General features: G+C 53.3%; 1 protein-coding gene across 2 annotated transcripts in view; it reads left to right on the plus strand.

Moving 5' to 3' along the window:
- Positions 1-16,061, plus strand: part of ARHGEF17 (Rho guanine nucleotide exchange factor 17) — a 58,215-nt gene that overhangs the window by 40,549 nt on the left and 1,605 nt on the right. The window contains exons 3-20 of one of the 2 annotated variants that reach the window (XM_040489276.1): positions 3,234-3,416; positions 6,147-6,263; positions 6,490-6,582; positions 6,805-6,981; positions 7,312-7,362; positions 7,614-7,723; positions 7,829-7,914; positions 9,724-9,842; positions 10,230-10,443; positions 10,970-11,043; positions 11,626-11,825; positions 11,986-12,128; positions 12,810-13,059; positions 13,330-13,416; positions 13,733-13,800; positions 14,076-14,224; positions 14,672-14,846; positions 14,961-15,230. In XM_040489276.1, the coding sequence (XP_040345210.1) occupies positions 3,234-3,416; positions 6,147-6,263; positions 6,490-6,582; positions 6,805-6,981; positions 7,312-7,362; positions 7,614-7,723; positions 7,829-7,914; positions 9,724-9,842; positions 10,230-10,443; positions 10,970-11,043; positions 11,626-11,825; positions 11,986-12,128; positions 12,810-13,059; positions 13,330-13,416; positions 13,733-13,800; positions 14,076-14,224; positions 14,672-14,846; positions 14,961-15,230 (2,566 nt within the window). Of the gene's footprint in view, positions 1-3,233; positions 3,417-6,146; positions 6,264-6,489; positions 6,583-6,804; positions 6,982-7,311; positions 7,363-7,613; positions 7,724-7,828; positions 7,915-9,723; positions 9,843-10,229; positions 10,444-10,969; positions 11,044-11,625; positions 11,826-11,985; positions 12,285-12,809; positions 13,060-13,329; positions 13,417-13,732; positions 13,801-14,075; positions 14,225-14,671; positions 14,847-14,960; positions 15,231-16,061 lie in introns of both variants that reach the window. The other variant, XM_040489275.1, reaches the window with a different exon arrangement.

Genomic DNA, 16,061 nt, shown 5'->3' on the forward strand with positions numbered 1-16,061 from the left:
TTTTGTGTACAAAACGTGACTAATCATACCCACGTCCCATGCAAAGATTAAAAGGTAATGAGGCTGCTCATGCCTTGTTCACAGACAGGAAGCCGACGGGGCTTGGGTATGCCTCTCTGCCTTCAAATCTCCTGGCCGTGCACGGAGGCTTGCGGAACCTGCAGGTGGAAGAGCCAAGGGAGGGTAGTTCTGAGGAGGCCAAATTGAGAGTGGTCATGGCCAGGGATGGAGATGGTCAGGAGAGTGTCAGCTGAACCCAAGGACTGTCACTCAAGGCAGCCCTGGTGTGTCGGAAGGAAGGACTGAGGTCCAAGCCAGGCCACCAGTGTTCAGACCTGGCACTACCTCTTACCCGGCCATGTGACCTGGAGCAGGTTACATAACCAGTCTCTGCTTCAGCTTCCTTGTCTGCAGAGTGGGAATAATAATAGTACCTACCTTGAGTGCAGATTACAAGAAAGATGCGTGTATAGTTTAGCATACTGCCTGGCAAATCTGTGTGTGTACGTGTGAATGTGTGTGTATAAAATCACATTTAATCCTTGCATTAGCGTTGTGAGGTAGATGTCATAACTCCCTCTTCATAGGAGGAAATGAAGGCTCAGAGAGATTAAGAAACCTGCCCAGGGTCATCCGTCTCTTAAGTGGTATTCTAGTCCATTTGGGCTGCTAGAACAAAAATTCCATAGACTGAGTGGCTTAAACAAATACAGATTCAGTTTTCAAAGTTTTGGAGGCTGGGAAGTCCAAGATCAAGGTGCTAGCAGATTTGGTGTCTGGTGAGGACCTGCTTCTTGGTTCATAGTCATAGATGGCCATCTTTTCACTGTGTCCTCCATGGTGAAAGGGCCAAGGGAGCTCTCTGGGGCCTCTTTTATAAGGGCACAAATACCATTCATGAGGGCTCCACCCACATGACCTGCTCACCTCCCGAAGACCCCACCTCCAAATACCAGCTCCTTGGGGATTAGCTTTGAGCCTAAGGATTTCTGTGGGACACCAACAAGTAGTGATATTAAGAGCTGACATGTATTGAGTGCTTAATATGTGCACTTTACATAACTTAAATCATATAAATCTCATTATAACCCTCATTTTACAGAGGATGAACTTGAGACACAGAGAAGTATAGTAATTGTTCAAGGTCAGAGAGCCAGGAAGTGCCATAGCCTGGGTTGAATCCCTGACACCCTGACTGTAGGGCGCTTTCTCTCACCAGCTAGTCTGCACTGCCTGACTCAATTCAAACTGAGATTGGACTCCACAGCCCTAGTGTTCTCTCGCAGTGACCACTGCCCCCCAAATTGATTGGTATTGTTCCTGCAGGTCAGGGGCCTCTTTTTTTTTTTCTTTTCTTTTCTTTTCTTTTTTGTAATTGAAGTATAGTTGACACACTATGTGACATAAGTTTCAGGTATAGGCCAGGAGTTTAAAATGAAGGAGTTAAACACCAAGGGTAATAGCCAGAAGGAGATGGGATTTGAACCCAAGTCTTAAGATTAAATCTTTCTTCAGTGTCACCCTCACCCTTTGAGTCTTTCTTTAACCCCCAAATTCCCAGCTAACAAACCCCACTTTCCCTGACCCAGCTCCCTTCTCCCAGCACTCCTGCCCCTGTCTTGTTTCCTTCACAATACTTACTGCCTTCTGACATCCTGTGTAATAATTTTGTTATTTATGGTGCTTATTTTCTGCCTCCCTCCACTGAAGTGTTAGCTCCACAAGCACAGGGACTTTTGTCTGCCCTCAGGGCTGTCTGGTGCTTAGAAGTCCGGACACTCAGTAGTTGCTCAGCAAGTATGTGATGAGTGGGTGCAGGTGTTGGCTCCTAGGAGCATCTGTATCAGTTTATTCTTTCCTCCCACCGTGTGCCTGCTTCTGTGTGGGGCACTAGGATCCGGACATGAGCAGCTTAGCTCCTCTCCTTATGGGGCAACAGTCCCTGCCACAGAGAAGGCCCTAGCTCAGACTGGCCTAGGAGCTGTAAGAGGGAGGCAGCCTGCCTGCCTCCTCACCATCACCTCCTGACCTTTTAAGAATGCCCAACCAGGGCACCTGGGTGGCTCAGTCAGTTAGGCGGCTGACTTCAGCTCAGGTCATGATCTCGCGGTCTGTGGGTTCGAGCCCCACGTCGGGCTCTGTGCTGACAGCTCGGAGCCTGGAGCCTGCTTCAGATTCTGTGTCTCCCTCTCTCTCTGCCCCTCCCCTGCTCATGCTCTCTCTGTGTCTCTCAATAATAAATAAATGTTAAAAAAAAATTAAAAAAAAAAAAAGAATGCCCAGCCAGACTAGAGGATTCTGTTGAGCTTTAGTTTTTCAGGGCTGTTTTATAAAACAAGCCAATTTTTTTTTAATGTTTAATATAAATTTTACTGCAACATTGCATCACTTCTTCAAGCCTCCTCAGTTCTTTGGTTTGTAGTGATAGTTTGGGCCAGTAGAGGGCGACCTCTCCATGAGCATGCCTGCTGCTAAGCAGGGCTGTGCATTCTCAGGAAATACCACTGATTTGAGGTGAAAAATAGTTTTAATCAGACTGACTGGTAGATCTGAAAACTGTGAGAACGTGCTCAGATAGTGGCACTAAAGGCCTCCCCTGCCCCTCCTTGCTTCATTTTCCCGGCAGCACTTCTCGTTTTTGACTTTCTACATGTAATTGATTCTAAGATGCATTCTTCACCTTTTAACATCTCTGAAATCCAAGTTCATCCTATAATAGATGGCATATAATAATTGGCAGAAATTCCTTAAAGAGTTTATGAAATGTGGTTTATTTTTGTTTATTTCTTTTATTTGTGTGTTTGATCTGACTAGATTGTAAGCTCTGTTAGGGCAGGGAATTTGGTCTTCCTTGTTCACTGCTGTCTCCCAGTTCTTAGAACGGTGCCTGGCACATAGTGAGTGCTCAATAAAATATTTGCTGAGTTGGTGTGTGGGGGTCTCCCAGGAGCCCAGTCTTCTTGCTTTCCTCACTCCAAGCTCTGTTTGTTCATGCATCCAGCTAACTTTCCTGAGCCTACTTACCCCCATCTTATGTCAGGCCCTGGGCTGCACAGTGAGGGGCATGGGGATAGGTCTTCCTGTCTCCCTCCTAGAGCTCTGAGTCTAATGAGGAAGATCCAGGAGGCATGGCCACTGAGTTATAGACCCAGGAGATTTCCTTTGCACCTGTACTGGTGGGTTGGGCTGTCATCCCTCTGAGGGTACTTGTACTGACCCTGTGGGTCCCCCAGGGCTACATGCAGCCACTAAAGCAGCCAGAGAACTCCTTGCTGTGTGACCCGTCGCTGGTGGACGAGATCTTCGACCAGATCCCTGAGCTCCTGGAGCACCATGAGCAGTTCCTAGAGCAGGTGCGGCACTGTGTGCAGACCTGGCATGCCCAGCAGAAGGTGGGAGACCTGCTTGTCCAGTCGGTGAGTGGCCCTGCTACCCATGCGGCAGTGCTCACAAGCTTGAGCCCCTCCTGGAAAGGGCTGCTGCCGCCATGGACCCCTCACCCACACCCACTCCATCTGAACACTGACCCTGATCCCAAATCCAATACCAGAACTTGAGCAGACACTGGCACTGACTGCAGCCTCCGGGTTGACCTGAATCTAGACACTGCCCAACCCCAGAGCTTGGCTGGACTCTGGCATGGACCCCAACCCCATCCAGATGCTGATTCTGATCCTGGACCCAACTCTGGTTACAGCACCTGAATTGGTGCTGACACTGATTCAGACCTCCAGTGGATGCTGATATTGACCTCAACCCTTACTGTAACTAGCCCTTTTTTCCATCAGACATTTTATTTTTAAAAAAAAAATTTTTTTTTCAACGTTTATTTATTTTTGGGACAGAGAGAGACAGAGCATGAACGGGGGAGGGGCAGAGAGAGAGGGAGACACAGAATCGGAAACAGGCTCCAGGCTCTGAGCCATCAGCCCAGAGCCCGACACGGGGCTCGAACTCACAGACCGTGAGATCGTGACCTGGCTGAAGTCGGACGCTTAACCGACTGCGCCACCCAGGCGCCCCCATCAGACATTTTAATAGGAATAGCTAACTACTTGGCACCTAGGTGCTAGCCATTATTCTAAATATGTTATAGGGGGCTCCTGGCTGGTTCAGTCGGTAGAGCATGGGACTCTCGATCTCAGGGTCATAAGTTTGAGCCCCACATTGGGCATAGAGCCTACTTAAAAATAAAAGTTTAAATATGTATATCCATAAGTGTAAGATAAAGGTGCAGTTATTCCCTCGAGTTCAAAGTTGACTCTGTGGCATAGATGAAAGTGACCAATCAAAGTCACAGTTAGTAAGTGGTGGAAGATTCAACTCCAGGAAATATGGCTCCAGCGTCCACACTCTACCCCACCCTGTGCTCCCTTTTACCACAAGGAGACTTCTGCCTGGGAGCTTTTCAGAATCCTACAATAGTGATTGGGACCTTAGAAAAGGTACTAGCTTCAAAATTCAAAAAGAACTGTAAAAGCAAAGCTGATAGGCACACCCGGGTGGCTCAGTTGGTAAAGCATGCAGCCCTAAATTTTGGCTCAGGTCATGATGTCACGGTTCTTCAGTTCGAATCCCAATGTAGGATTCTCTCTCTGCACCCCCCCCCCCCCGGCTTACTCTCTCTCTCTCTCTCAAAATAAATAAATAAACTTAGAAAAAAGTAAAACTAATAAACATTTGATTCAATGTCTATAAAACCATAACATGCCATTTTCTTTCACTGTTAAATTTAGTATTCATTTATACCAACTTACATTTGAAAAAACTTAAGGTACATTTTGTTATTTTGCCAGAATCCCCAAGAATGCATGATGATGACTGATAAATCGTAGCCAAACACAAACTAAATGGTTATTCAGAGCAAAATAATTTCAAAAGCAAAACTGTAAAAATCCTTCCAAGAATTGTACTAACAAAAGAAATATATTACCTATTTTTATAAGATGTGGGTGTTTTTTCATGTGTTTGTGATGATGTGGGTGGGCCTGTGCCTAAGAAGATCTTAGAAGGTGCCTGCTGACCTGGAACTGATGTGGCAGGAACGTTGGCCCAGCAGTGATGGGACCCCAGTTGAGTGCTGACATCTCTAGGCTATCACTACCCTCAGTGTCACCAGGTTCCTCCGCTGTCTGGACTGTGATGCTGACCAGGGTCTGACTGGAGCAGAAGCCCTGGCCCCAGGGAGGGGTCAGCAAAGAATGCTCTGTGCCAGGATGGGGTAGGGGGTAGGGGCTAGGGGCTAGGGGCTGTCTTCCTCTCCAGGTTGCTTCAGCCTGTGCCCTGTAGTACACCCGGGGTTGGGGAGGAGGACAGTCAGCACCTCAGAGACACAGGGATTTGTAGGCCCAGAGGGGCCAGAAACAAATACCACCACAGGTCACCTAGTCCATCCATGGTGCAGCTGAGACAGGAACTGGGATGTCCCAACTCCTAGCCAGGGCTTCTGACCAAGAACTTTCACATTTAGCCCAGCTGTCATCTGGCCAGTGGGTATTAGCCACCAGTTGTGTGCCTGCCCCGAGCAGGGCTTTACTGGATGGAACGGGTGTACCTATCTCTTTGCAGAGAGGAGACTTGTCCTGGGAGATCAAGGGAGGCCAGAGGCCAGGTATAGTTCCAGGAAGAGCCCTAATCAGGGCAGGGAGTGCTTCCTGGAGGAGGCACAGTTGGAGCTTAACGCTGAGGGTGGGTGAGATTTGGGTGCAGGAAGGGCATTCTGGTGAAGGGAATTACATAAGCAAAGGCCAAGCAGCTGGAATGAGTCTGTGTCACTCAGAGGACAGTGAGGAAGGAGACCTGCCTGGCTGGACTTGGTGGGGTTGGAGACCAAGGATGGAAATGCCCAGTTAGAAATGGGAGAACCTGGTGTGGTGTCCTGGCAGGACACATCTAGGCATATGTACATCCATGACACGCAAACCATAGGTAATGCACACATGTGTGTGCAGGTATATGTACACACCTGACCAGTTGCACCTACAACATGTACACACGACGTAGGAGCAAATGCCCAAGCCCTTAGAGACCATATTATGTCCAGTTGGAGGGAAAGGATGTTGGCTTGTGAATCATTGGAAACCAGGACAGGGTGAGGTGGAATAAGAGATACCTTGAAGGTCCACATCCTGCCTCTTCGCCCACAGTTCTCCAAAGATGTCCTGGTCAACATCTATTCTGCCTACATTGATAACTTTCTCAATGCAAAGGATGCCGTGCGTGTGGCCAAGGAGGCGAGGCCTGCCTTTCTCAAGTTCCTGGAGGTACTGGGGGCTAGCTCAGGGGGATGGACATGACCCTCCTCATGGACTAGCTTTGGTGGGGGATTGCCCAAGAGCTCCCAGCCTGGGCACCACAGCCTTAGTATGTGGGTCAGCCTTTGCTCTTGGGCTGGCCTGGAGGGGCTGGCTGGGGACCCGTCCCTGGACATTCCCTTCTTTGCATGACATTCCTCACCTGGGTACCCATCCACCTTGTTTCTGGTTTCAGCAAAGCATGCGTGAGAACAAGGAGAAGCAGGCATTATCTGACCTCATGATCAAGCCTGTACAGCGGATCCCACGCTATGAGCTTCTGGTGAAGGTGAGCATGGGGTCCGTGGGCAGGGAGGCAAGGCCTGGAGGATGCAGGGGGCTCTGAGGCCCCCACTTGGTCGAGCCTGGCATCAGAGTCCCCAGGGGTTGGGTAGGAAAATAAGTCCTCTCTGGAATCCACCTATAGTCCCTCCGAGTCCAGCAGTCGGTGTGGGCCCCAGGGCCTGACAGGGGCAGCTAAGCAGGGGTCTGGTCCTCATTCCTACCCCAGGACCTCCTGAAGCACACACCTGAGGACCACCCAGACCACCCGCTCCTGCTGGATGCTCAGCGGAACATCAAACAGGTGGCTGAACGCATCAACAAGGGTGTGCGGAGTGCCGAGGAGGCAGAGCGACATGCCCGTGTGCTGCAGGAGATTGAGGCTCACATCGAGGGCATGGAGGATGTGAGTGCCATCCCACTCCACCCATGCCTTTGTTCACGTCTGTGGTCACCTGAGGTCATCATGGTCACGTCCACATCCACAGCAGTGTCTGCAGTGTGTTTGCGTCCCTGTCTACCAGCGTCCCCACACATCTTTGTCCAAGTCCATGTCCTCTTCCATGCCGGTCTCTGGCCTCATGTCCTGTGGTCTGACAGCACAGCATCAGGAGGAGGGATGGGATGTGCTTCTATGGCCTGGCACATGGAGTGGGACCAAGGGGTCACCAGGGTCTAGGAAGGAGATGGAATTAAGAATTGGCCTTCAAGATGCATTGTCTCTCCTGCCCCACAGCTCCAAGCCCCTCTGCGGCGGTTCCTAAGGCAGGAGATGGTCATTGAAGTGGTAAGAAGTGGCCCGTTGTCTACCCACCTGTTCCCATCCCTCCACTTTGTTCGTACTCCTGCTCATACCTGCTGCCCATGGGCCTGCCTGCTCTTCCCCACAACAGGAGTCCCGGGTCGAGTCCCAACTCTGCCTCTGCCTCTGGGAATCAGGGGCAGAGCCCTCACCCCTCTGTGGGCCTGGCTGTCCCCTTGGGCACTGTGGGCAGGAGGGTGGGCCTCTGGGCCTGAGTCCTGCCTCGGGCCCCACAGAAGGCAGTTGGTGGCAAGAAGGACCGGTCCCTCTTCCTGTTCACGGACCTCATTGTCTGCACCACCTTAAAGCGGAAGTCAGGCTCCCTGCGGCGTAGCTCCATGAGCCTGTGAGTGGCTGGGGTGGGGCTGGGCTCTGGCATGGGGGGAGCAGTTGTCCCTCCCTGGGCCCCACTCCGCTGCCCAGGCCAGAGCACCCCATTGGCTCCCCACAGGTACACAGCAGCCAGCGTCATTGACACGGCCAGCAAGTACAAGCTGCTGTGGAAGCTGCCACTGGAAGATGCGGACATAATCAAAGGTGGGGCTGGCCCAGGCCTGCCCAGGGCTTCTGGGTGTTGGGGTCCTCCTCTAAGAAGCCCTCCTGGAGGGTTTGAGCTGTGGCCAGGCTGGCTGCCTATCCATCTGCTTTTCTGCTTTGGGGCCTCACTTTCCCATCCAGTAGAAGGCGGGTTGCATGTAGGATGGGTTTGTCCCCCACAGAACCACACCAGACCCATCTGTGCAGATCACCTTTGACTGGGCAGGGACCTAACCTAGGCTGGAGCAGTGCAGAGGCCACAGACGTGCCCTCCACCAGCCACTGACCACCGCACGAGCATCCCCTTAGGTGATGACACACTGCTCTGGTCCAGCAGTTTCACTCCCAGGGAGCAGGGCCTCAGTCAAGTCAGTCCAAGCACAAGGCTGGTTGGAAAGATCTGTGTTGTTTGGGGCAGAGGCTGTCAGGAGCTGAGGTGGTTTCAAAGAGCTGCTCCTCCTGCTGTGTGTACATGTGTGTCTGTGTCTCCATCTGTCTGTCTCTCTGTGGTTCTTCCTGTTCTCACTGCTCTTAGCTTTCTCTGCTTCCTCCTTCCTTCTAACTCCTGTGTTCCTTCATGGCCTGTTCTGCATCATGGCCTTTCTCCCTAGCTGCTCCAGGATCCGCAAGTCCCCTTGAGGGGGATGGTTGGTCTGGGATGGTGGCGTGGGCACCTCTGGGCTGGCAGTCAGTTCAGGTCCAGGCTCTGCCCCTAGGCTCACCTGAGGTGGCCCCCGGGGTGAACCCAGGCCTGCCTCATGTGGGCTCCTGTGTAGGGATACAAGCCAATTATCAGTCCCGTTTGTCTCTTCTCACTGGAACACAGGCCAGTTGATAAAATGACTAGGTTAGGTGTCTACTTCTGATTCAGTCAAGTATGGCTAGAGAGGGGCAGGGTCATATGGAAGAAAACACGGCTGTCCTGGCAATGAGGGTTATGGGGAGACAGTTTCCTTCAGAAGGAGTAGGAGAGGTGTGCCTGGGCTGCTCAGTTGGTTAAGTATTCGACCCTTAGTTTCGGCTCACTTCATGATCTCGTGGTTTGTGAGACAGCCCCGTGTCAGGCTCTGTGCTGCCGTTGTGGAGCCTGTTGGGATTCTCTTTCCCTCTGTCTCTCTGCTCCTTGTCCCCCCGCCCCCCCGCCCCTGCAAATAAAAAAAATTAAAAAAAAAAAAAAAAAAAAGAAGAAGGAGAAAACCCAAGCCTCAGCTTTTCTAAAACACTGCACTGCTGTCTACTCTGCCTATTTGTGGGTTACTGGTCCAGGGTGTACACCCCCAGCCAGGCAGTGCAGGGTGTGGGGATGCTGAGTTGGCCTGTGGGGCCTGCTACTTGGCCCTGGTCAGGTATGGGATAGGACTAGAGAAATCCAGGGCATCAGCTCATTTTCCCTTCTTTGTGGGGGAATTGAGTCCCTTGGTCAGCAGATTTGAGCGCCTGAGGCTCTGGCTGCCTGGCTGACTCCCCTGTGGAGGCTACACCACACCACCGTGGCTTCCCGTGTCAGCAGGAGCTTGCATAAGCTGCAGAGCCGCCTGCTGTTTATTCTTTGTGCTCTTCCAGGGAGTTCTCCAAGGGACCAGCACCCTGGGCCAAGTGGCTCTGAATCAGGCCCACTTCCCTGTTCCTAGGCCTGCAGTTTCCCTGAGAGCTGCCTTTGTTCCTGGGGTCTTGGGGCTTACAAGTGCTCAGCTTGGCAGGCCACTCCCCATGCTGAACTGCAGACTGTGAGGGAGGAGAAGAGTGTCTGTCCACGCCTGACCTTGTCTGCCTCTGTATCTGCCCATGGCCCTCCTCTATTCCCACCAGGGGCATCCCAAGCCACCAATCGGGAGAATATCCAGAAGGCTATCAGCCGCCTAGACGAGGACCTGACCACTCTGGGCCAGATGAGCAAGCTTTCTGAGAACCTTGGTTTCCCCCACCAGGTCTGTGCCCTCTGTCTGAGGCTGGGGGAATGGGGCAGCGGGGGTTCCCAGACCCTACTGAGGGAGAGAGAGCAGCCTTTTCATTTGCCTGAGGAAGAGGTCAGTCATCTTTGTCACTTATTGGAAGGGGGAAATACAGCCTCACCCCAGCTGAGGGAAGTGATGTGTTCTAGGCCTGAGGGTGGAGATACACCTCCGTCCCTAGCTGAGCGAGGAGAGAGGACCCATCATGTCTGTTGGGGGAGAATCCAGACTACCTCCTCCAGGGGGGGAGACAGAGTCCCATTTTCTGTCTGAGGGGAGAGGCAGGTCCCCACTGGCATTCCCAGGGCAGAAGTAGGCTGTGGGGAGATGTCAGGGCCTGAGGCCTGGGTCCCCTCCCGGCAGAGCCTGGACGAAGCGCTGCGGGACCTTTCAGCTGCCATGCACCGGGACCTGTCAGAGAAGCAGGCGCTGTGCTACGCGCTTTCCTTCCCCCCTACCAAGCTGGAGCTGTGTACCACGAGGCCTGAGGGCACTGACTCCTTCATCTTCGAGTTCCCCCACCCTGACGCCCGCCTCGGCTTTGAGCAGGCGTTTGATGAAGCCAAGAGGAAGCTGGGTAAGCCAGGCCCATGCTGGCGTCCTCCTCCCAGCACCCCCAGGCAGTGGGCAGTACCTTGCAGCGGTCTGTGAGATCAGGAGCCAGAAGTCCCAAGACTGCTGTGTTCTGTGCTTCAGTGCCTGCTGGTGGGAGGGTGGACTGAGACTCCTACAGAGAAATGTGGGACTTTTCCAGGGCCTCCCCGGCAGGGAGGGAATTCCATGGATAGGGTGAGCTTAGGGTGGGGCGCTACTGTGGGGGTGGATGCCAGGACCCCTCTTCCTGCGCCCTACATACATACACTCTGAGCAGGCCTAGATCAGGGAAAGCTATTCATCAGGGTCCATGGCTTAGAAGATCCTTGGGGACCTCTAGGTCTACCTCCCACATTGTACAGATGGGAAAATTGAGGCCAGGGACAAGCAGGACATATCCTACAGCCCCCTCATTCTCCCTTGAGAGACCCCGAGGAGCAGGGGAGGAAGGGAAATGAGCAAAAGTGAGGTGGATGCTAAGCAGTGTCTTTTTGTCCATCTCCCTACAGCATCCAGCAAAAGCTGTCTAGACCCTGAGTTCCTGAAGGCCATCCCCATCATGAAAACCCGCAGTGGCATGCAGGTACGTGTATGTGCCTGGGTCACCTGGGTGCACGTATTCAAAGCCAGCACATGTTCATGTGTTTTTGTTTTGTGTACAACGTTATGTACATGCCTTGAACATTGTGGTTGCCCTCTGTGTCTTGGAGCCTACAATTCTGCACATGCATGTGAATACTATATATGTGTCACACGCATATGGGTATGGCCATGCATGTCTATATGTGTGCATGGGGACAAAGGCTATGTGATTAGCATGAAGCTGTCTAATTTATATGCTTGTATGAGTTTGCCTACCTATGGACAGAGGTTACTATTTTTCACATTTGTTACCCACATAGATATGTGAGCATATTTGGGGTTTATATGTGCATGGATGTATGTGTACATGAATGGATGATACTTCTATCACACAGGCATACGTGCATTTGATGTGTAGAATATCGTGTGTGTGTGTGTGTGTGTGTGTGTGCACGTGTACTCAGAGGGGTGTACTGGGAATTCACGCACACCCACGCAGGGCCACCTCCCTCCATTCTGCTGGTCAGCCTGGAAAGTTGGCAATAATTCCTTCATTCACCCTGTCCATTGGTGTCTTCTGCAGTTCTCGTGTGCAGCTCCGACCCTGAGCAGCTGTCCCGAGCCCATGCCCGAAGTGTGGGTGTGCAACAGCGATGGCTACGTGGGCCAGGTATGCCTGCTGAGCCTGCGTGCTGAGCCCGACGTGGAGGCTTGCATCGCCGTCTGCTCCGCCCGCATCCTCTGCATTGGGGCGGTGCCCGGCCTGCAGCGCCGCAGCCACAGGTGAGGCCTGGGGCTGTGCGCGGGCCAGCAGGCCAGAATCCCTGTCCTTTACCCCTACGTGGCTGCAGGTGTGGATGGGGTTGGGCCTAGTGGGCTTGTGGACCAGTGGGGCAGGGCCTTGGCTCCTGGAGGCTCTCATCCCAGCTCCTACATCTCACAGGGACCAGCCTGCCTCACTGAGGAGTCCCCCAGAGACGGCACTGGAGACCCCCGGTCCAGAACTGGACGTTGAGGCTGCGGACGAAGAAGCAGCGACGCTGGCAGAGCCAGGGCCCCAGCCCTGCCTGCACATCTCCATTGCAGGTTCGGGGCTGGAGATGGCACCAGGCCCCGCCGAAGGGGACACTCGCCCAGAATTGGTGCCCTTTGACAGCGACTCTGATGATGAGTCTTCGCCCAGCCCCTCGGGAACCCTGCAGAGCCAAGCCAGCCGGTCCACTATCTCCTCTAGCTTTGGCAGTGAGTGCCCAGTTTGGGGCTGTCAGGCAGGGTGGACTGCGCAGAGGAGGGGGCAGCACAGCAGGTACTGATGGGTGAGGAGGGACCAGCATAGGCAAAGGCATGGATTCAAGTCTCAGGAGGTCAGCATGCAGAGCAGTGGGAGCCAGCGAGGTGGGCGGGGCTGTGACACCAAAGACCCAAGGGCAGTAGGACAGTCAGGCCAGATCCTACACATCATGAAATGCTCGGTCAAGTAGGGAAGATGGAGTAGGGGGTAGAATGGCCGATCCCCCTGTCCACGATGTGCTGGTGGATTGGAGTGGAACAGCTTAGGGCTAGCAGCCTGTAGCACTAGACTGTCAGTGAGCAGAATGACAAGGCCTGAGCTATGCAGAGGCTGCCGGGACAGGAGAACAGCTATGGAAGGCCCTCAAGAGGGACATGGCCAGAAGGGATGCACTGAGGAGAGATGGAGATCTAGAAAGATACCAGGTTTGGGCCTGGCAGAGGTGGAATGGAGGCAGAGACCTTTGTCTCCCTCAGATGAGGAGACCCCAAGCTCCAAGGAGGCCACGGCAGAGACGACCAGTTCAGAGGAAGAGCAGGAGCCTGGCTTCCTGCCACTGTCTGGTTCCTTTGGACCTGGCGGTCCCTGCAGTACCAGCCCAATGGATGGGAGAGCCCTTCGCCGCTCCAGCCGTGGCTCCTTTACCCGGGGCAGCCTTGAGGACCTGCTGAGCGTTGACCCTGAGGCCTACCAGAGCTCTGTGTGGCTGGGCACTGAGGATGGCTGGTAAGGTCAGGAGAGGGGCTGGGGACACTGAGCTCTGCTTTGGAAATCATATGGTATCCTGAAGCGGAAGCAGGAGGGCTTTGGGTCAGACCTCAGGAGTACTGGCAGCCAGGGCTGCCAGTGAGTCTGAGATCCATAGGGCTCTTGGATCTCAGTGCTTTGGGCAGGCACCTGGCAGGAAGGAGATGGTGGTGGAGACAGAGGTGGTGGGATACTTCAGGGGCTGGTGTGTGCAAGCATTTGTCACAGGTGCACACCCCTGATCCACAGTGTCCACGTGTACCAATCCTCCGACAGCATCCGTGATCGCAGGAACAGCATGAAGCTTCAGCATGCGGCCTCTGTGACCTGCATCCTGTAAGGCCCTTGGGTAGTCCTCCTAGTCCAGACCCTTCTACACATGCAGGTTTCCTGCTGTTCACCCAGGTCTCCCTGCTCGACTGGCCCCTCCTTTCTGTGGAGGCTGGAGGCCAGGGGCTTGGCCCTAGGCTAGCTGTGCCTTTCACATACTCTTTGACTATGAGCCAATCCTACCCCTTCCTAGCCTCAGGCTTCCCTGCCTGGAGGGGTGGTCTCTCGGGAACCATAGCCATTCTGTCTACGATGCTTTGGCCCAAGGTAACCTCCTCTGGCCTCCTGAAACCCCTGACTCCTCCTTCTTTTCCCTGCCTAGGTATCTGAATAACCAGGTGTTTGTGTCTCTGGCCAATGGAGAACTTGTGGTCTACCAAAGAGAAGCAGGTGGGAACCCACCCCTCCCCCACCCCCCACGAGCCCCTTGCTGGTGTTGGCACTGTCTTCTGAGCACAGGTGGGGCCTTGGGGCCATGAGTCTGAAATGTGGCTTTGGGGAACTCTCAGGCCCTCTCTGGGCCTTGGTGTCCTTGTGTATAAATGAGGGCACCATTTCATTTCATTTCATTTCATTTCATTTCATTTCATTTCATTTCAGGGTGTGGGGGTAATGCAATAGTAGACTGAATTTACTCTGTCTTCTTTATCCCACTCCCACTCCAGGCCATTTCTGGGACCCCCAGAACTTCAAGTCAGTGACCCTGGGTTCTCAGGGGAGCCCCATCACCAAGATGGTGTCTGTGGGTGGGCGTCTGTGGTGTGGCTGCCAGAACCGAATCCTTGTCCTGAGCCCTGACACACTGCAGCTGGAGGTAGCAGTGGGGAGTGGGGCGGGGGGGGTGGGGAGTGGGGACACGATTGGTGATTTGAGGTGAGCCTGACTCATGAAAGTGAGAGATGAGACCATAGGGGCGATAAGAAAGCCTCCATCTGTCCAGGGAGAGCCCAATGATTGATCTGAAAACCTTTCAAGCTCTAAAATTCTCTGATCATGGAGTCATGGAGTTTCATGGGGAAAGGCAGCTCCATTTGAATTTCTGAGGATTGAGTCGGGGCTTCAGTGAAGCCAAGCTTTGATAGGTTGGTCATCTAGATCAAGGAGGAAGGCTGCCTTTGCTGTCAGTCCAGGTGGCTTTCTGGAGAGGTTTAGTGGCAGCTGTAAGGGATGAGGGGGGCACTGGTGAAGCACAAGGCAGGAAGGGGCAGAGAAGGCAAGCCTGCCGGTCACCCACCTGCGCTCTACTTGTCTCCCCAACCAGCACACATTCTATGTGGGGCAGGATTCCAGCCGCAGCGTGGCTTGCATGGTGGACTCCAGCCTGGGTGTGTGGGTGACATTGAAGGGTAGTGCCCACGTGTGTCTCTACCATCCAGACACCTTTGAGCAGCTGGCAGAGGTAGACGTCACACCTCCCGTGCACAGGATGCTGGCAGGTACTGACCTCAGTCCACCACTACCCCTTCCCTTGGAGCTTTCCTGCCCCATCATTGAGGAAGCTGAGCCAGGGAGAGAATTCGGCCTCAGCTCTGGTGTCTCTTGCACCCTAGGCTCGGACGCCATCATCCGGCAGCACAAGGCTGCCTGCCTGAGGATCACAGCGCTGTTGGTGTGTGAAGAGCTGCTGTGGGTGGGCACCAGTGCCGGCGTCGTGCTCACCATGCCCACCTCGCCCAGTACCGTTAGCTGCCCGCGAGCACCCCTTAGCCCCGCTGGCCTAGGCCAGGGACACACCGGCCACGTCCGCTTCTTGGCTGCAGTCCAGCTGCCAGACGGCTTCAACCTGCTCTGCTCAACCCCACCACCTCCCCCAGACACGGGTAGGTTTGTGCATCCTACCAATCCAGGGATCCTGGGATCCTCTTCAGTCTCTTAAGACTCCCCCGTCCTGCCAGAAGAGGTTTAAGAGGGAAGAAGAGTGTAATACAGAGCTGGAAATGGCATATATGATGGGAAATAGGCTCTAGAAACCCCAAAATAAAACCTCCTAGGATAGGGTGTGTGTGTAAAACTCTATCTAGAAGTGTCACGGTAGACAGGGAGTGAACCGTAAGAACTATAACCCAAGAATTAGACTATGGCACCGCAAGGGATGTATATGGCAGGAGATGAAAGAGGACTAGAGATGATGTCTGGGGCAGAAAGTGGAGTCAGGAAGTGATGTGCAGAGCAGGAAATAGAAATGGCACCAGTAAGTAGAACACAAATGGTAGATAAGACAGAAGTGGCCTATGAGAATTAGAAAGTGAAATGTATTAGGAAATGATGTACATCAAGGAGGCTACAATTAGCCAAGTCTTGCTTTGACCAGGCAGGAAACCATATTCCCATGAGGAAGTGGCAGTGGGAATCGGGAAGCAGGGAAGCCTCGGGCAGGAGTGGTCTGTGTCCAGAGAAGACCTAAGCTCCCTAGCCGAGAAAGGGCTGTTGGAAGCAGGAAGTGGTATGAGGAGGACAGTGCATGTGCAGTAACTGAGAGAAAGTGGTGTGGCCCTGGGAACCTATGCCGCTCTTGACTAGAAAGTACAGATAGAGGTAAGTTGTGTGACTGCCAAGAAGTGGGCATTTCTTTTCAAACAAGGAGTTCCTGGCTAACAGGAAGTAGGATCCCCTCAGGAAGTGTACCTGTCTCTGTTCCTTGTCTTCTGGGG

This window comes from Herpailurus yagouaroundi, unplaced genomic scaffold (assembly GCF_014898765.1).
Source record: "Herpailurus yagouaroundi ecotype Mexico unplaced genomic scaffold, PumYag 180, whole genome shotgun sequence".
NCBI classification, from domain to species: domain Eukaryota; kingdom Metazoa; phylum Chordata; class Mammalia; order Carnivora; family Felidae; genus Herpailurus; species Herpailurus yagouaroundi.